The sequence below is a fragment of the Bos grunniens genome, chromosome 12 (assembly GCF_055505025.1).
Source record: "Bos grunniens cultivar Pamir isolate PY7600 chromosome 12, Bosgru_T2T1.0, whole genome shotgun sequence".
NCBI classification, from domain to species: Eukaryota; Metazoa; Chordata; class Mammalia; order Artiodactyla; family Bovidae; genus Bos; species Bos grunniens.
Window position 1 is genome coordinate 19,701,371 of NC_141176.1, and position 27,148 is coordinate 19,728,518.

The 27,148-nt window shown below is 39.3% G+C and overlaps 1 protein-coding gene across 2 annotated transcripts; it reads right to left on the minus strand.

Annotated features, from left to right (window-relative positions):
- Positions 1–1,803: 1,803 nt before the first annotated feature.
- SPRYD7 (SPRY domain containing 7) lies at positions 1,804–21,884 on the minus strand. 2 transcript variants are annotated; one of them, XM_086329145.1, is made up of 5 exons: positions 21,549–21,884; positions 15,775–15,891; positions 13,178–13,344; positions 8,591–8,693; positions 1,804–4,279 (listed from the first exon to the last, which is right to left on the minus strand). In XM_086329145.1, the coding sequence occupies exons 1-5, from the start codon at positions 21,652–21,654 to the stop codon at positions 4,182–4,184; spliced, it is 591 nt and encodes a 196-aa protein (XP_086185271.1). In that variant the 5' UTR covers positions 21,655–21,884; the 3' UTR covers positions 1,804–4,181. The 2 variants fall into 2 exon arrangements, with proteins under 2 accessions (XP_086185271.1, XP_086185270.1); XM_086329144.1 differs by having other exon boundaries at positions 1,804–4,800.
- Positions 21,885–27,148: the final 5,264 nt, after the last annotated feature.

A 27,148-nucleotide genomic window follows, 5' to 3' on the forward strand; every position in this document is an offset into this window, starting at 1 on the left:
TGACTACATTGTAATGATTCCTATGGACTTACAGATTATGCATTTCAGCCAATACTGGGACAGTTTTTCCTTCAAATTTCTATAGAAATCTTGGATGGTATGTGATTCATTTATATTGCTAATTGTATCTAACATTGCTGTTTATATTATTTCAATAATTTGGTCCTGGTTTTTTTAAAAGAACAAGTTGAAGGATATTCATATCCTGCTGCTGCTGGCTGCTGCTAAGTCGCTTCAGTCGTGTCTGACTCTGTGCGACCCCACAGACGGCAGCCCACCAGGCTCTGCCGTCCCTGGGATTCTCCAGGCAAGAACACTGGAGTGGGTTGCCATTTCCTTCTCCAATGCATGAAACTGAAAAGTGAAAGCGAAGTTGCTCAGTCGCGTCCAACTCTTAGCGACCCCATGGACTGCAGCCTACCAGGCTCCTCCGTCCATGGGATTTTCCAGGCAAGAGTACTGGAGTGGGGTGCCATTGCCTTCTCCTATTCATATCCTACTGGATGACAATTAATTGATTCTATTTCCACTCATTCATGAGAACAGCCCATTTAGCTCCAAAGTATTTCTCTATCAGATTGCATAAATATTGCAAATTAATATAAGTGGTAGTTAATTACATTCCACTTATGAGTACTATGCCTCCCTTATGGCTCAGCTGGTAAAGAATCTTCCTGCAATGCGGGAGACCTGGGTTCGATCCCTGGGTTGGGAAGATCCCCTGGAGAAGGGAAAGGCTACCCAGTCCAGTATTCTGGCCTGGAAAATTCCATGGACTGTAGAGTCTGCTGCTGCTGCTGCTGCTAAGTCACTTCAGTCGTAAAGTGAGCCCACCAGGCTCCCCCGTCCCTGGGATTCTCCAGGCAAGAACACTGGAGTGGGTTGCCATTGCCTTCTCCAATGCATGAAAGTGAAAAGTGAAATCGAAGTCGCTCAGTCATGTCCGACTCTTCTGGACCCCCTGGACTGCAGCCCACCAGGCTCCTCCATCTATGTGATTCTCCAGGGGTTGCAAAGAGTGGGACATGACTGAGCGACTTTCACTTTCACTATGAGTACTATGTACAGGAAAGTTCCCACAGTTTTGATTATAAATTTTCTTCTCACAGTATCTAGTGTTTTTACATTATCAAAAGAAATTATTAATTTAATGTAGCTTATCAAGAATAGTGTAAGATTGCACTCACATTTTCAGCTATGCTTTTGCTGGTCCATACCTAGACTTACATTAAGTAAATATGCAGTTAAAAGAAAAAATAAAGATGTGAGCAACACTATCATACATGTTTCTGATTTTGTTAATGATTTTTAAAAGCCTTAAAGTATATTTTGTATCATTCTTAAATGATAATAGCTTGTAATCCAAGTGGGAAATATATTCAAATAATCTCAACCAGTGAGCTGACAGCAGTTAAAAGCCAGTATCTTTTTCTGGCTTTTAATACTGTAAACTTATTTATGAGATGTTCATTGTTTCACATATATGCCATTACAAGTCTCTTGCAATGTTTAAATCACTGAAAAAATAACATGGATAATAAATCACTGACTAATTTTCAGTGTAAGTATAAAAAGCTACATCAGTGTGAACAAGTGGATTTCTGTGAAAAACAGAATCAAGACAATGGACAGCTTCTTCAGCCAGGAACAAATGCAGGTTTTTTTGTGTGTTAAAATACAAGGATGTTTTATGTCCCATCTATGTGTATATTTAGCTATCACTGAATACTTGTGCTGTAAGTATATACCATACTAATGTTCTATTGTCTTCAAGAAAGCCTTTAATTTTCTTCTAGCTGAATGTAGGTTTTTAAATACACTTTATTTTTTGGAACAGTTTATATTCACAGAAAAATTGAGACAATAGTACAGAGTTCCCATATGTCCCCTCTTCCAATTTCCCCCGTTAATAACATCTTACATTTTTATGGTTCATCTATTACAATAAACATAGTGATACATTATTAACTAAAGTGCATGATGTATTTAGATTTCCTTAGTTTTTACCTAACATCCTTTTCTGTTCCTGGTGTGCACATTACATTTACTTGTTTTTTCCCTTGATTTTGATGACCATGACAGTGCGGACTACTGCTCAAATATTTTGTAGGATGCCCCTTTAGGAATCTGATGTTTTTCTCAAGGTAAGACTGAGGTTACAGGTAATTTTCCTATGAGAAATTAGATAGCTAGAGGTTAAAAGCACATCTAGACTTCATCAAACTGTTGTCATGGATGTAATTCATATACTGATTTTAGTACTGTTATCTATTCAGTGTGATTAGAGGTAGCAAAGATAGTCTTGAGAAAAGAACACGATCATTAAAAAAAAAAAGGTTAGCTCTTAAAAAAATAATTCGGAGGTAGGTAACATTATAAAGAAAGCAAGCAGTAGTTATATTAAATCTCTTTCTGAAATAACCATGTTCTTTACTAATTAAAATTACAAGGTCAGAAAGCCAAAAATACATAAATAATAAAGTTAGTTCAATTCTGTGTATCTACAGAGTTAAATCTGGGATTTATGTAAATATGTTACTCAAATATATCTATGTTTTAAAAACAATTGTTCTACTTTTATCTATCAAATAAACAATAAATAAATATCATGCAGGACTCTCTTGTCTATGTGTCAACAATAGTCTTAAATCCTTAGAAAATTTATAGTAGGCAATCATTCTCAAAGAATTCTCTCCTGAGCAGTGGTTCTCAATCTTTAGCGTGGATCAGAATCACCTCAAGGGCTTGTTCCAACAGATTCCTGCGTGCGTCCCCAGCAGTTTCTGATTCCATGGGTTTGGGGGGGCCTGAGTGTCCACGTCTACCAAGTTGTCAGGTAAGGCTGACGCTGCTGGTCTAAGGGCCCCACTGTGAAAACCACTGAGCGCAGTCAACAAAGACGCTGCCTCATCACGTGCAGATGATGACGAGGGTGTTTTGCATATGAATTTTAACCAGTTACAGAATCTTACCAATAGGGTCTGACTATCCCTTTTATAAATGCGGAATCTGCATCCAGAGAAACTGAGGAAATTGCCTGAAGAGATAATGGGACCCGGTGGCAAAACTACAATTCAGGTCTCCTTTGATTCTTAAGCCATGTTTTTCTGGTATGACATACTGCTTCATGTGATAAATGAGTGAAATGTATGTATCCTTGGCCTGGCCTATCTGGAAAGGAGACTGTCCCAAAGATATGGACAGTGATTTGTTCAGTTTTGTAGGGTAGTATTTAAAGGATAGCAATTCTTCCTGAAAACTAAGCAAAGGCTCAGTCAGGGTCATGGAGAGGATTCACTTACTTCTGAACTTCTGAATAATCAAGGGCAAAGTGAATTTACAGTATAATTAAACAAAACAGGAAGAACGTGTATTTAATATAGTACTGAATAGTCCTTAATTACTATTATTTTATTATTCCTTACAGAAAAATGCACATTTAAATTAAAATCCTTAAAAGAATAACCTCATTTCCATTTAAATTGAAGGCATCATACTATTCTAAACGTCTGCTGTGTACACGGTCACCAGTCAACCACCACTTACGCAGGTATTGAAGTAACACAGCATGATGGTCTTCAACAAAATGCTCCAATAATTACTACCACATTTATCTCCTTTCACAAAGGAAATTAAAAACAACGGCATACAAACAAAACAAGCAATTAACATTTTTAAAGTGGTACATTTTACAGTAAATAAATTGCCAAAACTGAAGTTGCCAATAATATAAATTTGTCACTTTGTTATACTCTATATAAAAAAGACACTGAGACACAAAATTATTGGACTGCAGACTTAAAACAGTTAATAAGGTCTGAACATCAGAATGACCACAAAACCCACCCAACTGTCTCTATCAATACAAATATTTTACACTAAGAAAGACTCCCTTTTAAATATCTATACACATATTTCCATTTAATATTGTTAATTAAACCCACAGTTATATTTATTTAAATAAGAGTTAAATAAACCACCCCAAATGCTGATTTCATATCACAAAACCTAAGTATTTTAAATCACAACTTCAGGGTGGTATAGTGTATACACTGGTTCCTTAGACAATATTAACAAGCATATTTTTAAGAATATATTTTCATTTATACGTCAGGTAAAGCTTTATTAAATGGTAAACACTTTTAACAGTGCAGAAATACAAGTTTCAAAAACAAATACATTCAGAAGATCTGCTGTTCAAATAATATCTTTTCAAAACCAGGTGGAGGAGTATGATAAAATTCACTGAACTGGCAATCCAAAATTGCACTGTCATCAACTAGAGACAGAAAAAGAAAGAAAATAAATTAGAAGCAAACACCTTAAACTGAATGAGTAATACTTATAAACTGTTTGCATAATGCCATAAAATTAACACACAAGAAGAAGAAACACATCTGCTATCCAGGTTACAAAACATGATCCTACTGGTTAAAAACAGCCACAGTGAAGAATAAAATCTGTCAAGAACACTGAACGGAAATACATCAAAATATTATTATGATTATTTCTGCTGCTGCTACTGCTAAGTCGCTTCAGTCGTGTCCGACTCTGTGCGACCCCCATAGACGGCAGCCAATCAGGCTCCCCCGTCCCCGGGATTCTCCAGGCAAGAACACTTGAGTGGGTTGCCATTTCCTTCTCCAATGCATGAAAGGGAAAAGTGAAAGTGAAGTCGCTTCAGTCGTGTCCGACTCTTAGCGACCCCATGGACTGCAGCCTTCCAGGCTCCTCTATCCATGGGATTTTCCAGGCAAGAGTACTGGAGTGGGGTGCCAGTGCCTTCTCCGATGATTATTTCTAGATGATATAAATATAGGTAATTTGAGTTTTTCCTTATTTACCTACCTGTATTTTCTCAATTTTATACATTAAGATAATTTACTTCTTAAAAAATATTTTATTAAAAAAGGATAGATTCACAAAGAGTAGCAAAAACAATACAAAAATTCCTGGGTAACCTTCGTCCAGCTTCCCCTAGTGGTAACATCTCACACAACTACAGTACAATGTCCAAACCAGGAAACTAACACTGACACAATACTGTTAATTAGCCTGCAGGCCTTATTCAGCTTCTATATGTTTTTTTGTTTTCCTTTTTTTAAATCAGTATTTATCCAAGAGAAATGAATGCATATATCTACACAAAGGCTTATACATGAATAGTCACAGCAGCTTTATTTGTAATGGCCAAAAACTAGAAACAACTTAAATATCCAACAATAGGAGAAGGGAAAAATCAATTCTGATGTATCCACACAATGAACTATACTACTTGGTAATAAAAATCAATGAATTCTTGGTACATGTTACAACATGGATGAGTCTTAATTACACTGAGTAAAAGAAGCCAGATTAAAAAAATACAAATTGTATGATTTATAGAATACTCTAAAAACGTAAGATAATCTGTAGTGACAGAAAGCAGACAGTGACTACAAGGGGGTAGGGTGGGGAGAGGGGAGCAGAATGCATGGCAAGGGGGCAGGAGGAAACTTAGGGGTGACAAGTATGTTCATTATCTTGAGTATAGTGATGATGTGGGTTTCACTTTATAGTTATTTGTTAAGTTGCGTATATATGTTTAACGAACATTACTAAATAATTTATATTTCATTATCAATGCAGGAAAAAAGTTAAGCACTAGATGTGACATTCATGACATCACTAGTAATTTTTAACACAGGTGGTTTCAGTGAAGTGGTGTAAGGCAGCCACAGTAGTTGACGATACAATATAAACAGAGACAAAAGCTATTTTACAGGAAATGCAGGCATATAGAGAAGGGTAAACCCAGGCCTGGTGAGGGGTACAAGTTTAAGGGAGAGTATATTGGAATAAGAATGATTTAGAATGCTTACAGGCATTGAAGAACGAGGTTGATGACATGAGATACAGACAAAATAACTGACAATAAGGTCCCAGAATTGGGAAGTTTGAAATCTAGACTGAGTTTTTTAAACATGAAGGGCACCACTTCCTCTAAAATGGTATGGGAAGGAGACAAGATGGGAAGAGAAAACCTTTAAGAGGTGGGGGAGGGAAGCTGGAGTTCACCATGATGGACTGTTTCTCTATAAAGTGGAAGAGGGATCTACAGAAAATGAACAGGGAACTCAAGAACGATGAAAGTCTAGAAGGTGCAGAGATGTAAAAAACACAGAGAACTTAGATGAAGCTGGAAGTCCTAACTATGAACAAACTTTTCTTCACTGTTACTCAGTTTTGTCTCTCCACAGGTTGAATATAAGGACTGACAGTATGAACAAGTGGAAAGAATTAGGATTCGGTATAGGATAGAAGGCAAAGGGTAAGGGAATTTGGGACTTCCCTGATGGCTCAGAGGGTAAAGCGTCTGTCTGCAGTGCAGGAGACCCAGGTTCGATCCCTGGGTCAGGAAGATCCCCTGGAGAAAGAAATGGCAACCCATTCCAGTACTATTGCCTGGAAAATCCCATGGATGGAGGACCCTGGTAGGCTACAGTCCATCGGGTCCCAAAGAGTTGGACACGACTGAGTGATTTCATTCACTCACTCAAGGGAATTTGAATTTTATTTTTATCTTTGATAGTATCTGGCTATCAATTTCAATTTATAAAATATATTACTACATAAACTTCACTGCATTAAAAATAATGCCAAATCAAAGAAACAATTTAGAATAAAAATCTCATTTGCTATCTTCATTTGTGTAACTCAGTCTAAAATTTTACTGATATTTATTTCTCAGACTAAACTGTTTCAAATATTAAGCTACCATTTCCATTTAAGTAAATAAAGACATTACTTTTAGGGTTATCAATTATTGCAAGCAAACTAACTTATATCAAGTTTAAAAATTCACCTTTCATGCAAAGATAAAGAAGGTAGAAGGACTGAAAAGTAGTATTTAGGGAAAAAGAAGATAAATGAAAACTTTAAAGCACAGGCTTTGGTTGTTATATCAAATTATTAAATATTTATATTTGCTACTGTATACTTTTCTGCCACTCTGAACAAAGTCTGTTACTTTTCTGGTAAGTTACTATAAAAAAGTTAACCATTAGTTTTTGTTATGGCTCAAATTCTTAATTATTTAAAGTAATTTAAATGAGAAAATGGTTTACAATCCACTAATACCACAGGCAGAAAAATCATACACTTGTTGATTTAAAGTTGATAACATAAAAAATGAAGAAGAGAGTGATAAAGGCACTGTACTTATGTACGTTTCCTATAAAGAGAGACACCTTATTTTTTAGGGATACATATAAAATATTTTAGAATAAAATGGTATAATGTCTGGCATTTGCCTCAAAACAATATAAGGAGGGGAGGTGAAAAACAGGACTGACTGTAGGGAGGAGAGGAAACCTGTCTGGCTATTAGCCGACAATTGTTTGAAGTTAAGTAATGGAGTAACGAAGACTCTTGAGAGTCCCTTGGACTGCAAGGAGATCCAACTAGTCCATTCTGAAGGAGATCAGCCCTGGGATTTCTTTGGAAGGAATGATGCTAAAGCTGAAACTCCAGTACTTTGGCCACCTCATGCGAAGAGTTGACTCATTGGAAAAGACTCTGATGCTGGGAGGGATTGGGGGCAGGAGGAGAAGGGGACGACAGAGGATGAGATGGCTGGATGGCATCACTGACTCGATGGACATGAGTCTGAGTGAACTCCGGGAGTTGGTGATGGACAGGGAGGCCTGGCATGCTGCGATTCATGGGGTCGCAAACAGTAGGACATGACTGAGCGACTGAACTGAACTGAACTAAGCCATGTATGTGTAAGTATAGTTTCTGTACAAGTATACCTCTAAGAACAGGGTTACTTAGAGATGACTCTACTCAGTTACCTTTATTACAGAAAATTCCAAACATGTGGAAGTAACCAGAACAGAATAATGAACCCTCATGTATCCATTACTTAACTTCAAACAATTGTCGGCTAATAGCCAGACAGGTTTCCTCTCCTCCCTACAGTCAGTCCTCTGTTCTTCACCTCCCCTCCTTATATTGTTTTGAGGCAAATGCCAGACATTATATCATTTTATTCTAAAATATTTTATATGTATCCCTAAAAAATAAGGTGTCTCTCTTTATAGGAAACACACATAAGTACAGTGCCTTTATCACTCTCTTCTTCATTTTTTATTTCTTTTGAAAGTAGAAGAGTTTTAACATTTAGGCGATTTTGTAAAGGTAACCAATGTTCAATCTACACGGAATTCCCATCTCTACTTTCAAAATATTCTTTACAATTACATTTTCTGTTCATCTAACCCTTTCTAACAATTAGCAGGCATACCTTTTTGAAAATTCTGTAAAGTTTTTGAAACTTTCTGGAATATAAGATTAAATGATCTAAAAGGGAATATGGCTATTGCATATTTAAGAATAATCATTGTATTTAGCAAGTTGATTTTTTTAATACAAAGGAAGTAAAAACTTTCCTTAGTCCTGCAAAGAGGGATTGTGATAACCTACTGAGTATACTCCATATACAAAGGTCCTTATTAATTTGTCCAGCCTTCTGAATGATAGTTACAAAGTTAAATGCCAAGCAAAAGTTAACATACATTTAATAATGTTTAGAAATATTTTCACTTACCATAAACAACTGGATACACTGTCCCTCGTATACCTGATGCTGGACAATGCATGTTTTTTCCATTCAAATATACATTTAATTCTACATGGTCATATGTAATACCCTAGAAAGCAAAGTAAATATTAAAAAGAGGAAAAATATGTATGTTCCATAAAAACCTGAACAGTCAGAAGGCACTAACTGGGGAGCATGGAAACAAAAAACTAAGCAAAAGACCACAACAGATTTTTTTTTCCCATAACAGATTTTATTAAGGGTTTACAATCTGGTAGAAATCTATTTGAATTGAGCTAGAAAAAAACAGTAATGGTGATTATGTGGGGGGAGGGGAAAGTAAAATCCCATGAGTCCACATTCGAGGGGTCAAACTAAATCCTAGTATTTTATTCAGATAATCTGGGTTTTATATTCTGAATATTAAGATGATATAAGTACTATATACTGTAAACAGAGAGACCTTTTAAACTCACATAGAAAACACTGCTTTATGTAGAATTTGATAACAAAGGGGGGAAACAGTGAAGTTTTCACCATTAGGGATTATTACCTATCATTGTTTTCAGTTGTGATGAACTGTCTTTATACAATTTATTTTCAAAAAGAAATAATATATTTCTCTATCTCTTTACCTTGGTTTCAAATATGTAAAATGTATTACTAAGGTAAGGTGGGTATTTACAACTGCATGTAACTGATAATTAGTATCAAGTGGAAAACAGAAAAACAACAGCTCAAAAGACTTTAAAAAGACAGCAAAATAAAAATATATTACTTTGTATATTATTAATGGTACAAAATTACAATTATTATTATTGACATTGTGGAAAACAACCTGTATTATGTACCAAACCCTAGACACTTCATATTTACTCATTTAATCCTAGGTATTTTTATTATCTCCACTTTACAGATGAGGCAGCTAAAGCATGCTGCTAAGTCGCTTCAGTCATGTCCGACTCTGTGCAACCCCATAGACGGCAGCCCACCAGGCTCCCCCGTCCTTGGGATTCTCCAGGGAAGAACACTGGAGTGGGTTGCCATTTCCTTCTCCAATGCATGAAAGTGAAAAGTGAAAGTGAAGTCGCTCAGTCGTGTCCAACTCTTCAGGACCCCATGGACTGCAGCCCACCAGGCTCCTCCGTCCATGGGATTTTCTAGGCAAGAGTTCTGGAGTGGGGTGCCATTGTCTTCTCCAAGCTAAAGCATAGGAGAAGTTAAATAACTTATTTAAGGTTGCACAGTTAGGAAGTGGCAGAGCTGGAATTTAAACTGATGCAGTATGGCTTTGGAAAACTTATTCTTAATTGCCATGCAATTCAAAGCTTGTAAGACTTTTACACTTTTAAAACTCTCTTTAAAACTCTGTACAGTATTTACTAGCTGAAGACGGAGAGCTTTCCTTTCAAGAATGACAACAGAGACCTTTCAATAGAGAAATCATCATAGATCAAGAAGCAACCACTTGAAGGATTTCTGACTGTGGATAAATTATATGAACCTAAAAGCTTTTATAGATAGAAAAAGACCATACAGATGATCTAGTCTTAAATCCTTCACTTTCCAGTTAAGACAGCAAAGGCCCAGATAAGTCAACAGGTTAAGTGCTATAAAAGATTCTCCTCAAATCTTAGCAAAGCCAGGGTTAGACTAAACACTGAGAAAGATAAATAAAACTGCTTTTGCTTTATTTCAGTGTATGTATTTAAATATAATATGTAAATAATACTTTAAATAATAAATACTTTAAATACCTTAAATAATACTTTAAATACTTTAAATAATAAAGTGATCGCCAGGATTCGCTTTTTAGTGAAGAAACCTGTTTTCATTTTAAAAACCTGATTACATAAAAAGCAGCATGTAACCCTCTTTACTGGAAATCCAGCAGCTCAGACTAACAGGTTATGATCTGGGCACCTTCCCCACCTGGTGGCAGCATAACCTATTGCAAGTTCTCAACCCCACCCTCCAGCATCAATACCCCATGAGTGAGTGAGTGAGTGAACGTCGCTCCGTCGTGTGCGACCCTTTGCGACCCCAAATGGACTATACAGTCCATGGAATTCTCCAGGCCAGAATCCTGGAGTGAGTAGCCTTTCCCTTCTCCAGGGGACAATACCCAATACCCAGTATCAAAGATCCCCTGGAGAAGGAGATCGCAACCTGCTCCAGTCTTCTTGCCTGGAAAATCCCATGGACACAGGAGCCTGGCAGGCTATAGCCCACGGGGTCACAAAGAATTGGACACGACTGAGCGACTAGACCAAACCAACTAGACAATACCAAAGAAAGACGTGAGGAAGGATGTGAGAAACCACACCGAGGGATGTTAGTTCTCTGACCAGGGCTGAACCAGTGCCCCCTGCAGCGGAAGCACGGAGTACTAACCACGGGACTGTCAGGGAATTCCCTTAATCTGCCCTTTTATCTGTTCTAGATGTTAGGTTTGATTCTCTCATAATGATACCAAAAACCCGATGTGTTCTAAGGATTTATCAGTATTTGCAGGTTTGGTGAACAGACTCTGAAATTAGACTGTAATCCTGGGGTCACTCTGAATAAGCAATTACTTAACTTCTGGTCTGTAAAATGATAATAATAGTACCACCTATTTCACCTTCTCTGAAATTAAACTGAAAACTGCAACTTAAAAATGTAATCTGTACTTTTCAAAACTATATACAAAAGGTAAAAATAAGCATAGGCTGTCTCAGGTGTGCCTCCTTGGTGCTGCAGTAGGCCCTGCTGATCCTGTATGGTTATTACAGAAACATAATCATTTGGTTGGATGTTGAAAGCTTATTTTTCTTGATTTTTCCTCAGAGAATGGTATATGATTGAAATTCTACACATATGAGAATGTTTTTACTGTCATAATTCATTCCAGCTTTCCTACGCTATTGTCAGCAATTTGGTGAAATTTGTTTGCAAGTGTTTAAACTAGGAAGATACAGCCATTAGCGTGGGATACTGCTTTACTTTTCAGGATTCTGCTCATCTTTCATCTTTTTGAGCCCTCCTTTTATCAGAATGGGCATAAAAACTCAAAGTCTAATTTAATAATGCTGACAGACTAAAAATGACATTCTTAAGTCTGTCGATATGAAGTGCCAATCATCTTAAGGAACGAGACAGGAAGGAAATAACAACACACAGTACAAGTCAGTACATCAACAAAGAAAACCTTTTGTTACTGATTATCCTTTCTTCTTCTTTTGGTCTCACCATGCGGTACATGGGATCTCAGTTCCCTGACCAAGGACGGAACCCGGGGCCTCTGCAGTGGAAGCACAGAGTCCTACCCACCTGGGAGTTACCCGGATTATCCTTTATGTTTGAATTTCATTTTTAGTATAAGCAGGCTGACAGCATCAACCTGACTTCAAGATTCTCTTTCATGAAATAACCCCTTGAATAGGGTGTTCCACATTACGGGCATCTGGCAATGATCTATATATGCAGAACCAACTATTTAAAAGGAAGAACGAGGAAAAGCAGATTTTAAAAACGGTTGATGTCTTTGGTTTCCTTGTTTTCTTTAGTTAATTTGGGGGGGAAAAAACACTTTCTATAATTTACCTATTTAAAAACTGTTCTTCACAATTTTTTTTTTAAACTGAAGAGAAGAAAGATCATAGTCAAAAGCTTTCATTTCCTCATTATTTTTCATCTTCTTCCAAATAGTGTATACTTCTTTAATTCAGTAACCTGGATTTACCTTGTCTGTTATCAAGGATTAGAAACTCTCATTCTTTAGATTCCTTTCAACTTGGTATAAGAGCAAGGAACCCAAGGCTCTGTGTATAAGGACACTCTTGCTAAAGGAGACCCAAGAACTCTGTTCTCAACAGCTAATGGCCTGAATTCAATGTATAAGGTTCTTGGAAAACACTGTGAGAAGTATCTGAAAAAGACAGAAAGGGATCTCTGGATTACATTTTCAATAGGATGGCTTTGGCAAAGACTTGAATATATCTAGTTGGGAATAAAAACCGAGAAGCCTTCATACTATGTAACTCCTTCTATCCCCTGCTTTCCAAAAAAAAAACTTTTCCACAATCAACCCTTAGGATTTTGAGCCAGTTCTTGAAAGAGTTCTGAAAGTGAAGGAAGTTTAACCAGGTTAAGTTTAACAAGGACCAACACTCCTGATAAAAATGTGGTAATTCTTTAACAGAAGTTCCTAACAAATTAAGTAATAAATGTCTTCTCTAAGAGATCTCCAGCTGCAAAAATACCTAATCTTTTCTAACGTAAGGGTCAGCGTTCTTTTAAAATTGTGGGCCAAGGTTTCTTTTATGTGAGAGTGGCAGGAGATGTTGACTGGCAGCCAACCAGTCATAAACTCTCCTAAATGGAAATAAGGGTTGGTGGTGATTTTCCTGGCCAGTGCAGCTCTAGAAAGAAGGCAGTTATGTAAGACAGCAGCATTGACATCAAGGGCTCTTTGGAAAATGAACTACCTCATTAGATCCAATCCCCGTGCTCTGGAATTTGGACCACAAACTCCCAGGCAAAACTAGAAATACTAAAAGCAGTTCAGGTTGAATAATTCACGGTGGAAAACAAGTCCACGAGGAAACTCACCACCACGTCTCCCTCCTGTGGAAGGCTGTTTGCTGGCAGTCTGTTTTTCTCCTCATTGTTGTGGTATAGGGCTCCATCATTTCTCATCACCAGACTGTGTACATCTCGGCCAAGGGGGATCTGATTCAAGTTAACTTTCTGAGTTGCAACGCCAATACCCCAGATTCCTGAAAAATATAATAATTTAAATGCTCCCCAAATCTGAAGAATACAAATATGAAAGTTGTTGTTTTAAAAGACAGTGTAAATTGTTTATAAAGAAAGTGGCATATGATCACTAAATTATTTTTTGTTAATCTTAAAAAAATTTTTTCTTCAAGTAGTTTGCAAATGATGTACTACATCTCTTGGGAGATAAAAGTGGGCTCTGGAGTTGTACTGCCTGGTTTAAATCCTGCTTGTGCTATGTCATCTTGGGCAAGTTACGTAACCTCTGTTTCCTCACCTGCAAACTATGGAGTCTAACAGTGCTGCTGCTGCTGCTGCTAAGTCGCTTCAGTCGTGTCCAACTCTGTGCGACCCCACAGACGGCAGCGCACCAGGCTCCGCTGTCCCTGGGATTCTCCAGGCAAGAACTCTGGAGTGGGTTGCCATTTCCTTCTCCAATGCATGAAAGTGAAAAGTGAAAGTGAAGTCACTCAGTCATGTCCGACTCTTGGCGACCCCATGGACTGCAGCCCACCAGGCTCCTCCGCCCATGGGATTTTCCAGGCAAGAGTACTGGAGTGGGGTGCCATTGCCTTCTCCGAGTCTAATAGTACTTGCCTCTTAAAGTTATCAGAAGATACAGCAAGATCATCCAAGTAAAATAACTGGAACACTGTATTTTTTTTTAATGGATAAGTAAAGCACAGAGGAAGTATTTTTTAAAAAGATGCTAGCTATTGTCATTACTATTATTATTATTCCCCCAAAATATTACTAAAAAGCCACACATTGAATTTAAATAGCCTCGGCTTCTATTTCAAGCACCACCTCTGAGAAGCAGGAAATTACTTCTTTAGTTTTTGCATCTGTAATACGTGACCAATAATGTATATGACCTGGTCAATACTATGGAGAAGAGAAAATTAATGATAAAATGTAAAATCATTTTCTTATCCAATACCTTAAGTCCATGAGTTTAAAACCGTTTGGTCTAAGTTGACTTTTAAAGAGACCAGCTCTCTTCTTTTCAGTCTAACAGAATATGTAAGCTCCTGATTACATCTCAAACTGTTTCCTTCTTGGTTTTTATCAAAATCAGGGGAAATTCTAAAGAATGCTTGAAGACCATGTTGTCAATCCATTTTCCTGGATTGAGTGAGGCCATCAGAAAGCTGCATGTCTGGACTTCACTGTCCTGGCCTCCTAAATAATCTGATTCTATAATTTATCCTCCAAGGTGAGACAAGAGTGCCAGTAGGGGATGATACTAATTTCACATGACAACAGCTCTAGACAGGGTTACAGCGTCCTCTTCCTCCTGAGGAACTGTGCATGATGACACCCTGTGGCACACTGCCTGAAGCTTTCCTTGAGGGATCAAAGCCTCAAACTCCAACACACTATTGTAGAAATATCTTTGAGGATAGCATCCTTTACAGAAAATCCACAAAGAAATCTGTATTACATTTAAGGCTCAAGGAAATATTCACTTCTCTTGAGAAAAGGTATGTTATACTTGAGAAAATTACGGTAACCAGAGACATTTTGCAGCCAGTGAGTTAACTTACAAAAGAATGGAATGGAGGACAGATTTATATTTATTTTACACACTTAAGAAAAATCAGTATTTAAAACAATTTAAAAAACAAGTCCCAGAGGAATATTTTATGTTTTTTCATTTAAGAGCAGAATTAATTTACTCCACTCTAGTTTCACTGTTCTGTACCTATATTACTCATGCCATATTTTACTACAGGTTTCTTTCTAATAAAGCCTTAAAAAATTCCCCCATATTCAAAACTGCCACAAGTTAACTAATAATAACTATTATAATACTCACGTAGAACTGCCATACAAGAAACTTCATAATTTAAAATTTTTTTTAAATTTTAATTGAAGCATAGTTGATTTACAGTATTGTGTTAGCTTCAGGTGTACGTATTTAAAAAATTTTAAAGAGACTTTAGACTTCTACCAAAATTCTAAATCTGCCAATCGCTTCAGAAGACACTGAATCAGGGAATCTTAACAAGAGTTAAGAGAAAAACTTAGGATCATAAGATTAATTTTATCCTAAGATAAAACAGCAAAAGTCTACACCTTACAAGCTTGACCAAATGAAATGGTTCATCTAGCTCCCGCTAATTAACCATATTAGTAATAATGCTTGTGTGTTAAATGGAACCAGTACATACTGCTGTTAAGACACTTTCATGCATACAGCTCCTATGAAGCAGGAAGGGCAGCTCCTGTAATCCATTTTATAGATGAGAAAACTGAACTTAATATAACTAAATTAACTAATGAAACCAGGATCTCACAAGAAGATGTGAGTGAAAATGGCTTTAAGTAAGAGTTGTTTTTTTTTAATGACCTCATTAATCTTTTCCGTATATTGAAGATTCCTCCTCACATTCAGAGTATTAACAGTCAAGTACCATTATACCAACCTGTGGATTGGATTTTGAATTCGAAGTAGCTTTTGTTTTGATGTAAAGGTGCACTGGCTAAACAACCTCCCGTTCCACATATTCGTCTTCCATTTTTTACAATGACAACATCAGTTCCTAAACAAAAAATACAGACACTGTGTAAAGTTTTGTATTCTCTTACCCAACAATCAAGGTTAAGTTTTAAAAGATATTTATTGATTTACTGTTTACTTATTTGGCTGTATTGAGTCTTGGCTGTGGCACAACAGATCTTCATTGCGTCATGTGGGATGTTTCACTGCAGCCCAGACTCTCTAGTTGCAGCCCACGGGCTTAGTTGCTCCATGGCGTGTGGGATCTTAGTTCCCTGACCAGGGATGGAACCTGTGTCCCCTGCGTTGCAGGGTGGGCTCCTAACCCCTGGACTACTAAGGAAGTCCCTCAAGGTTAATTTCTGTTTCACTTTTAACTCTTAGTCTCCAAAAAATAGGAAGGCTATATATACTTTGAAATATGAAATAATGATAAATTATTTAAAATATTTAATTCACTTTTTTCTGGGAGAACATTTATATTTAATATTAATTTGTGGCTATAAATTTTGTTTAATTAGTTTCAAATAAACAGTAATTTTGTATTATACTGAATTTTTTTAACATACATACTGAATATTTTAAACACTTTTAAGGTAGAAATAGACTTTGTTTTTGTTTTTGGCTGTGCTGTGCGGCTTGTAGGATCTCAGTTCCCTGAACCCTGGGTCCACCTCAGTGAAAGCCCACAGTCCTAACCACTAGGCCACCAGGGAACTCCCTGAAGTAGACTTTCTTCCATTTTAGCCAGTGAATCAATTTGATGACGGCATAAATTTCTTGATTTAAATAAAAACAGAAACACTTAAAAGAAGCTGGGCAATCAGTACAATTTTCAGTTCAATCCAAAAAAAAACAACCTGATAAAAGCTGAATGAATGTATGTACAAGGTCTTATGCAAGTGCATTGGTCAAGTAAGAACTGAAGAGTAATGAACCATGGAAAGAAACATACATCTATGTTCTTGAAATAGCTGACATGGAAAAATGCCAATTTTAGGATCTTAAAAATATCTGTAAAATAGTTGCTGTTAATCACATTGAAAAGATGTAAACAAGGTTTCAACATCATTAAATGCATTTTATTCTCATGGAAAATCTTAGTTTAGTTCAAATAACATTTGATAGATGAGAGTGAGAAAAACAATCTCTTGATCATGTGACTCCAATACCCATTCTTTTCCAAACACTGATTTAGGAAAGCATATCAGAGAATATGAAGAAATTTAACAAAATGCTTATCTGTAAGAAATATCCCATAACTATCCCATGACAGACTCCCAAGATCTGTAATCAGTATAACTCTTCTGCTAATAAGTTTACAAACCAAGCAGATCTGGTTAGGGGAACTGTAGGGAACTCCTCTTTCCAGAGGGGGTAAAATAAAACTAGAAAATAGTAACAAATGTACTAACAGAGAGGCAGGTCTCTCAACTCACCGTTGAATTGATACTTGAACAAAAAATTATTTGGGACAAATACACATGAGAAATACCACATTTTCAAGACTTTACCACAATTCTAAATGGGCTGATTAAAGACACTCTTATAGAAGGTAAAACGAAGATCCTTTGTATTGCACTATGTCCATGCTCAGTCCCAGGGACTGTAGCCCATCAGATTCCTCTGTCTATATAATTTTCTATATATGGAACAACAATAATGGAATGGGTGGCTACTTCCACCTCCAGGGGATCTTCCCGACCCAGGGATTGAACCTGCTTGTCCTGGGTTTCCTGCATTGTAATTGGATTCTTTACCCACGGAGCCATTGGGGAAGTCCACGAGATCCTATTATATGATTATTAAAAATTCATTAGCATCCTTTTTTTTCCCTAATTACAAAATGCTAAACTGCAAATTCTGGGACAGTGTCTTTATACATAATTTACATCTAGCTGCCTCACAGATCTCCAGCAGTTGCTGGTGAGCAACCAGGGCCCAGCTCCTCCTTAATAGCAAAGACCATGGAGTGCTTGGCATCCAGCAGACGCTCGACAAATAACTGATACGGAAATGAATGAATATGCTCTGCTAAGTACTTGTCGTGGACATGTAGCATCTGTTTTCTCTTTCCCAACGAACTTCTCTCTGGAGATCAAAACAGTTCCAAGGAAGCTGACTCAATCTCTGGCTTCAGGGCTACAGCTTTGACCTGGGTTAAGTCAATCAGTGCATTCCACATTTCTTGGCCACAGTGACTGAGTGAAAAACGGTTATGTGACCTAAGCACTACCATCAGAGATAGTCTCAAGACTTTTGCAGAGAGAATGAAGGGATAAAGATTTTATCGCTTTTGCTGGATTCACATGAGGAAGCCGATAGTACAGGGAGAGGCTGCAAGTTGTCATGGACGCCAGCCTTCACGAATAAGCAACAGCTGATGGGGGAAAGAGATAAAAGAGTCCAGTCCTTGGCAGCACTGAGTCTTTTCTGAAGCTAGTGCTGCGTTTTACTTTTTAAATTTACACAAACCGATGAATTGCCTTCATTTTTCAACAATTTTTGAGTTGTAGGTTTTACTGCTTGTAACTGAAAGCACCCTAAGTGAAAAAACACTTCAAGAATTATGAAAATACATGGTATTTTTTTAAACCCAGCAATACTTTATGGTTCTTACATATAACTCTGAGTTGAACCCAAACAACCAAATCTGAATACGCTATTATGTTCTTACTTCAATATCATTTCTTATCTCCAAGGCATTCTGCTAGGTACTGAGATGTTCTATACATAAAGATGGATATATTCAGAGAACATTCTACACTGCTTGTGAATCATTAGGGAATTATTTCAAGCCTATTCTATTTCTCTTTTTTAAGTACAAAGATATCCTATATTTGGATCTGTGTGATTTGTACAGTTTTATTATCAAGACTGTTTAGAGAGTCAAGGAAAATTTGAGTACAGTCAGAAAATATATAAACATAGCCAAAGAGTATTTTTTAAAAAGCATTAGACATTTCTAAATGAATAACATCCCTTTCAAGGAAGCTACCTTGGAAGACATTCATTTCTAAAAAGTATTAGTCACTCAGTCATGTCCAACTCTTTGTAACCCCACAGACTGTAGCCCACAATGCTCCTGTGTCCATAGGATTCTCGGGGCCAGAATACTGGAGTGGGCTGCCATTCCCTTCTCCAGGGGATCTTCCTGACCCAGGGATCAAACACGGGTCTCCCACATTGCAGGCAGATTCTTTATCACCCAAGCCACCAGGGAAGTTCTGTATTTCTAAAAAACCAAATCACAATTAAATATGGAGGCTGTGGTAAAAAAGAAGATATTTATAAAAACTACATCACAGAAAATTCCAAGAGGAATTTCAAATCACTTTAGGTGATGTAGCATTACCAATATAAGTGACAACTTTGAAAGAGACAACACTTATTTGCATATGAAACACAGAGACTTAAAAAAAAAAAAGCAATCATATTAACCTTTCACATATCCAAATACATGCATATTCACTCAGTGGGCTTCTCATATTTCAACTTAAGATCAATTCATGCTTGAAACCTACTCCTAACTTGATAAGCCTCTCCTCTTATTTGTTTTCTAAAATCAGGCTTTTTCTGTGATTGAAGAATTTGAAGTTTTTGGAAGACAGGTTAAGAAAAAGTTTCCACGCAGGAAGAAAATCAGGGGATGATATTACTCTACTGAAAGATGCGGGGCAGCTTTGGAAAAAGGAGAACATAGTGGAACGAGTACCAGTGACCAGCTCTCCGTGGAGAAGAGACCAGAGAAAACAAATACTTAAAAGAGTATTCGCTCAGTTGTGTCCGACTCTTTGTGACCCCATGAACTGCAGCCCACCAGGCTCCTCTATCCATGGGATTCTCCAGGCAAGAATACGGAGTGGGTTGCCATTTCCTTCTCCAGGGGATTTTCCCGACCCAGGGATGGAACCCGGGTCTCCCGAATTGTAGGCAGATTCTTTACCAACTGAGCCACCAGGGAAGTCATACTTTAAAGAGTAGATTGTAGTAATCCAGGAGTTTGGAAGAAGAGACAGAAAGAATTAAAGCTGATCATAACCTCCCGAAAGAAACTATGTGTGATTTTTCTTTACTGTGTTCCTAGCACATTGCCGGAGAAGGCAATGGCACCCAACTCCGGTACTCTTGCCTGGAGAATCCCATGGACGGAGGAGCCTGGTAGGCTGCAGTCCATGGGGTCGCTAAGAGTCGGACATGACTGAGTGACTTCACTTTCACTTTTCACTTTCATGCATTGGAGAAGGAAACGCAACCCACTCCAGTGTTCTTGCCTGGAGAATCCCAGGGACGGGGGAGCCTGGTGGGCTGCCGTCTATGGGGTCGCACAGAGTCGGACACGACTGAATCGACTTAGCAGCAGCAGCAGCAGCATATAAAACAATGCCTGCCATCTGACAGTCACTCAATAAATATCAGTTGAGTGAATGAATACATGAAATGGAAACATTTCCTGAGAGAAATCACAGAATTTGGACCTCTGTCTATAAGTGATGATGAATAAGAAATAATTCAAGGAGATATACGTACACCTACATACATAGTTATGTATTGGGGTTCTATATTACACTTGGGAGATCTAAGAATGAAAAGTAAAAACCCACATACAAAGTGGTAAACAATTATCACATTTGTTATTTAGTACATGCTATAGAAAGTGAAAAAAAGAAAAATATAATGAGCAGAGTATTTTCAGAGTATAAAGAATCTGGGCAGGAGAGGGTTTTGCTACAAATATTTAAGAATTCCCTTTGTTATTTCAATGCACTGTCCTTTAGTCAAAGAGAGATATGGGGAAAACTAAAAGTGCAGATGTATATTTAGAAGAGAATAATTCGGCAAAAAGACAGTACTTTGAAATAATTACAGTGGGAAATGTCATCCCCTAGAAACACACTCCAGAAGCATGGAACTACATGGGACAAGTCTAAAAAAGAAATAATAAGGTGGCGAGAGGCTATAGAGGAGAAGAGGAGAATGTTATAGAAGGAGAAGCTATAGGCTCATTTGAAATTCAAAGGAAAAACCATAGATGGGAAGAAGCAACACGCTATTTCTGCAATAGCCTGACCTGCTAGGAAGAAGCCAGCCAGGTGAAATTACACCACCTCTAAGCATGACTCAGGAGGAGCCGCACAGGGGAGGTTTTTGTTGAAATGACATGTCCTGAGCTAAGCTGTGACTTTAGGCTTTTGCAACTTGCCTCGTCTTGACTTTAGGAGGTGAGAGCAAACAACCGATAATTGACGGGCGAATAGAAAGCTGTCAGGGCAGAGGAAGGAGCCAGGACAGCTAAGTGTTCTCAACATGTGCGTATTTGACTGAAGCTCGACGGCGGGATAGGAGAACCGAGTCGCCCCCGCGTCCCACGCCGGGGACGTCTGACGAGTCTCGGGAGGAGGCGCCCCAGAGATTCCTGTGGGAACGGTAAGGTCCAGACGCCCGTATCTCCCCAAGACAGGAGCGGACCGGGCTGCTTGAATACACCAGGCCAAGGTGCGGTCGGCCGGAGTCCGGAGGAGATCCGCGACGCCGACCCGGGTCTTCGGCAGCGTCGCAGGGCGAGGGGCAGGGGACGACGCCCGGAGCCCGCAGGGGCCCGGCCGCGTGCGGGGCTCCTCGAGACGCCCCCGGCTGCCCCCGACCCGCCGCGCCCGACCAGGGGTGGGCCGTTGGGTCTGGGGAAGGGAGGGCCCTTACCCATGTGCTGCGTGTCCAGCTGCACGGCCGGCATCTCCTTCAGAGGGATGTGGCCCGTCCCGCCATCTCTGCAGCACCGCAGGCAGCAAAACACCGAGGCGGCCATATCTCGGGGACCTCCGGCGCCGCTGCCGGTGCCTGCAGCTCCTGGGCTGAGGCGACACCGCCCCCGACCCCTCCGCTCCGCCTCCCGCCCGCGCCCGAGCGCCGGAGTAGGTGCGGCGGGGATGGGGGAGGTGTGTGCGCAGCGCGGAGGCGGGTACCGCGACGCCCCAGGCGGGGCGGGCGCAGCGCAGGATGAAAAGAAGCCTGCCTGGGCGGAAGATACGGAAGACCAGCGTGCGGGGCGGGGCGGAGCTCTGGGGGCGGGGCTACGGCGGGGGCGGGGCTAGGGGCGTGGCGTAGCGTGGCGTGGCGAAGCGGGTGGCGGCCTGGCGGAGGACAGCCGGACTGCGCGCGCTGGCGCGTAGGAGGATTTTTTTCCTTTGCAAAGCCAGCTTGTGTGTCCTGATAACTGAGGGATGCGTGAGCTTGGCCGATTTCACTGTACGCTAAGGGGTCCTGGGGTGCTGTATCTTTAAAATTGTGCTCTCCTCACCTTAAACATTATCTTTAGAGATGAGCTGACAGAGGCAAATCTGGCTGGGGAACGGGAGCCGATTTAGAAGAGCCCCAAGCTTGTCCCCGCGCACCCAGGACTGAGAAAACTATGCCTCCACCCGAGAGCCTCTGACGCGCCCCCACCCCCACCCTCCATACCGTGACTGGTTTCTGAAGAGTGTTCTCAAATCCTAAACCGATGCACAGGGCCCAGGATTAATGGCTGTTAATGATTGCATTGTGAATATACATCCTGCGCTCTGAGTCGTTGGTCCTGCTGCATTTTAGGTACAGAGATGAGCTTTTCGTCGTGACTTTCGGGTGCCGCGCGGTCGCAGTCGCTCAGGAGGCTACTCTGGGAGGGACCCCTTGGGCAGGGTGGGAGGGCGATCCTTGACCTGCCTCTTCCAAGCTCATCCTCCTCCTGGGCATGGGGTTCTGATGAGTGTGATGGGAACCTGGAGGTAGTGGGAAGAATGCGGGGCCTCCGAGGGAAGTATTCAGTTTCTACCGCTTGTTCTTTCCTGTTTCCACACAGGAATCTCCCTTGGTGATTACCCGTCATCTTCGTGCTTACGTAGATCACCTGCCCCGATCTATTTTCCATCTTCAGATCCCACTTGGCGTCTGGAGATGGTGTGGGATGACTATCTAGAATTAACCTGAAATTAATCTGGCTCAAACCTCTGTTCCCAAACAAGGTTTCCTTCCTGAAGGCTTCCCTAGGCTTCAAGTCCTGGAAACTCCGACGCAGAATACCCTCTTACAATGTAATGGGTTCCTCTACACAACATTTTGGTGACCTGAGTACAAATATCCTTAATGGAGAAAATTTTCAGGGGCCTGTGTCTCTGATGTTTATACAAATGGTGTTTTCATTATAACACTTATGAAGGGCATTGCAAACCACTCCAGTATTCTTGCCTGGAGAATCCTGTGGACAGAGGAGCCTGAAGGGCCAGAGTCCACACAGTCGAAAAGAGTCAGACACAACTGAAGCAACTGAGCACTTTGTACTTGGAGATTTATTATGGTAGGATTAATAATCAAGATGATGATTGAACCCCTCACTGCCTATAAACTATTTTCTTGGTAGTCACTTTACATGTGAAATTTTCTTTTACTGAAAACTTTGACCAATATTCTGAGAAGTGTTAGTGTTCTAGTTTTTTCCCATTGGGAAGGAGTGGGGAGTTGAAAAGAATGTTGCAGAGACAAAAATTTTCTGTCTCTGTGTGAGGCAGGCACTCTTTCACATGTATATCTAATTGAATTATTGAAACCTTTGAGAGTGAATATTGCCTCTACTTTCCAGATGAAGCAATAGGCTTGGAGGAGTTAAATAATTTGGGTAGACACAGATGACTAGGAAATAAATAAGGTGGGATTCAAAGCCCATCAGTTTGACTCCTAAGCCTGTATTTGCTCCACCAGATCATGCTGCTTCAAATTCTGAAGTTCTGACTCTTGCAATTAAGGCTACAATCCTCTAAAATGTGCTCTCAGTTCGAAAGGCAGGTGTGCACTTTATTTTTGTATGTTTCATTAATCTCTGAATTGGCCATAAGCAGCCATAACTCATGTGTTTAGACAATAAAATAAAATGAGTTGTTATAAGGTAAAATATTCAGAAATATTATTAAAAGTAGTGCGTGCGTGCATGCGTGCTCAGTCATCTCCAGCTCTTTGCGATGCTGTGGACTGTAGTTCACCAGGCTCCTCTGTCCATGGGATCCTCCAGGCAAGAATACTGGAGCGGGTAGCCATGCCCTCCTCCAGGGGATCTTCCCAGCCCAGAGCATGGAACCCACGTCTCCTGTGTCTCTAGCATTGCAGGCCAATTCTGTACTGCTGAACCACCGGGGAAGCCCTATTAAAAGTAGTACATATACTGAACATATAATGAACATTCAGGCCATTCAAGGTAGTCACATCTTCAGTGAAAAGCCAGACTCTTATACAGCTGTGAATCAGCCTTTACTGTAGAGGCAGAATTGCCCTAGTCTTTCCTGGCAAGAAAAGTCATTTGCTGGGGCACTGCCCAGTGTACTTTGTTCCCGTTGTAGCTACTCAAGTGTACTCAGCGGTATGAAGCAAGCAAAACCGGTTAGCTCCTGAGACAGACTTTCCTGTCTTGGGAGATGAATGCCATCCATGAGCTCACAGACCTTATTCCTTCTTATATCTGGGATTCTATTATCCTTTCATTATTACTTTCAAAGAAATTGGCCTTTCTTTTGGAAAAGCACACTGTTAGGAGAGATTTTGACAGTCTTTCGCAGCTATCACTTTACATAACCATCACAAATAAAGTCTACAAAAGGTTTCCCAATAGTTAGTTAGAAGGTCATTTATCTAAATCAAAAGCAATAACAGAGAATGACTACTTGAAAAAAATTACAAAAACAAGTCTGTCTGTTTCAGCGACACATGCCAGGAGCTCAAGAAGTGATAGGATGATAATGTAAAGCATGTGTTTCTGAGTTGAGGTCAACATCGTGCTCAGGATTTTCTTTAATGGTTTTCATGCCAGCCAGACATCTCCTGTGAGTCAACTTTACTCCTTGTACTGGGTCATACAAAATGGTTTCTCTCTTAAAAACTCATTTATCAGTGTATTAAGCCATACTTTTTTTTTCTTGGAGTAATCCAAGCCCCATTGGTGATCTTTTAAAAATCAAAAACACTACAAAAAAAAAAAACAAAAAACCTCAGACTTCTAAAAACTAAAAATGTTTCTGGAGCCTTCATCTATTCATTATTATAATTTTGAGTGATAGTAACTGACATTTATGTGGTGTTTACTATTGCCAGGCAATGTTCTAAGTACTTTTAATAAACTAAATTAATCCTTGTAATAACCCCATGAGGTCAAACTGTCCTCCAACTTTAAAGATGAGAAAACTGAGGCAAAGAAAAGATAAGAAATGTGCCCAGAGTCACATAGTCAATAAAGGAAGTTAGATTCAAATGCAGGCAAATCTGGTCTGTGTTCTTAACCACTATGCAAACAGCCTCCCTAGGGTGTCACATTTAAGAGTCAATACCCTGTTTTCATTTACTTCCTTCTCTTCCTTACCTCAGAAGTTGATGTTTAAATGCACCTGGCATTAGTTGCACTCGTCCCATCTGGGTTTGCTGAATTATAAGGTGTATTACCTATATCCAACAACCAAAAACAAGACAAATAACACGGAGAAACTTTCACTTGCAACACACGGACACTAGTCATCTTGCAGCTTTGCTGTCAGCAGCACCACTGAATATTTTCCAGCAGTGTCCTTCATAGGATGTCTCTAAATGGCCCAAAGAAAAGGACATTTAGTACTTTAAATTTCTAAGACACTTAAGCCAGGATGCAGATGGGAAATATAAGAGATCTGACATAGGAAGGGAAAATAAAATGGGGTAAAATAAAGGTATTTCATTTTGAGCAAGCAACTAATTGAAAAACTAATTGAAAAATAATTTAAATTAGGTAAAAAAAATGTCCAACCAGGCCATTCCTTAAAAACTTATTATTTTGAAATAATTTCAGACTTATAAAAAAGAAAAAAAAAAGGTATTTCATAAAAGTACAGGAAAATATGAATACTAGGGGATAAAGCAGAACAATTTTTTAATATTAAAAAGGAAGGAAAAAAAAAACAACAATAGCATGTGCTATATAAATAAGATGCCAGGGAATAAAAAAAATGTGATTTACCAAAATCTTTCAACCTGGATTCCCTGGTGGCTCAAATGGTAAAGAACCTGCCTGCGATGCAGGAGACCAGGGTTCAATCCCTGGATTGGGAAGATCCCCTGGAGAAGCGAATGGCAACTCACTCTGGTATTCTTGCCTGGAGAATCCCATGGATAGAGGAGCCTGGCAGGCTACAGTCCATGGGGTCACTATGAGTTAGAAATGACTGAGCAATTAACACTTTTACTTTTTTTTCAACCTAGAAGATGTGTACCTTAATCCCCTTCTCTTCTGTGGAAGATAAAGCAGGTTGTCTTGAGCATGAAGTGCCTATTTAAGTCTGCCTTTTTTAAACAACTGAATTGTTGTTTATTCATTATTAATTTGTAAGAGTTTTTAAATATATTCTGGATAAAAGTCTTCTGTCAGATATAAGATATTATGAGTATCTTGAAAGCAAGCAGGACCCTTGTGGGGCCCTCCTGCGCACAAAAGCCTTTCTATGTCCCCTGTTTTCTTATTTGCAGGAAAAGGGCTTCTGTCTCCTAGACCTTCCTGAATACCAAAGAGCAGATTCAAACAGTTGCTAATCAGGGAAGTAAGGGGATGTAGAAACAAAGGAGGAACAATTGGAAAATTATAGTGCAAGACCCTGGTGCCTCCTCAAGAGGTATAGGTAACAATATCTTTGAGTTCTACCCGAACCAAAATCCCCACCCAGTGGAGGTTGGCAACTTCAGGGAGAGTACCAGATTACTAGAGCACCACCCTGTTACCTCATCACCAACCAATCAGAAGAAAGTCTCATACCCAGCAGCCCTCACCCCAAGTTTTGCCCATGTAAGCTTCTCCCCCCAAACCAGGAGAGTCTGGGGGGTTATAAGCACGAGCCACGTGTTTTTCTTGCATGGCCCTGCAATAAAACTTTCTCTGCTCCAAACTCTAACATTTTGGGTTTGTTTGGCCTCGCTGTGCACTGGGCACACCACTTGTGAACTTGCATCAGTAACATCTTCCAGTCTGCGGCTTTTTTTCTTTTTTCGTTTTTTAGTGGCGTCTTTTGATGAAGTTCTTAATTATAATTAGATCCAATTTATCAATTTTTTCCTTTTCGGTGAGTGTCTTTTGTATCTGTTCAAGAAATCTCTCAGCATTGACGGCCACATTCATTGATTTATGGACTCTTTCACTGGGATTTTTGGCTAATAAGCTTTGTTGATAAACACTGGAATGAATTACTTGAAGGAGCCAGTGTTACATTTTAGGTTAGCTATAAATTCTGCTTTGATTGCTAATCAAAGTAGCTTAGTATGTT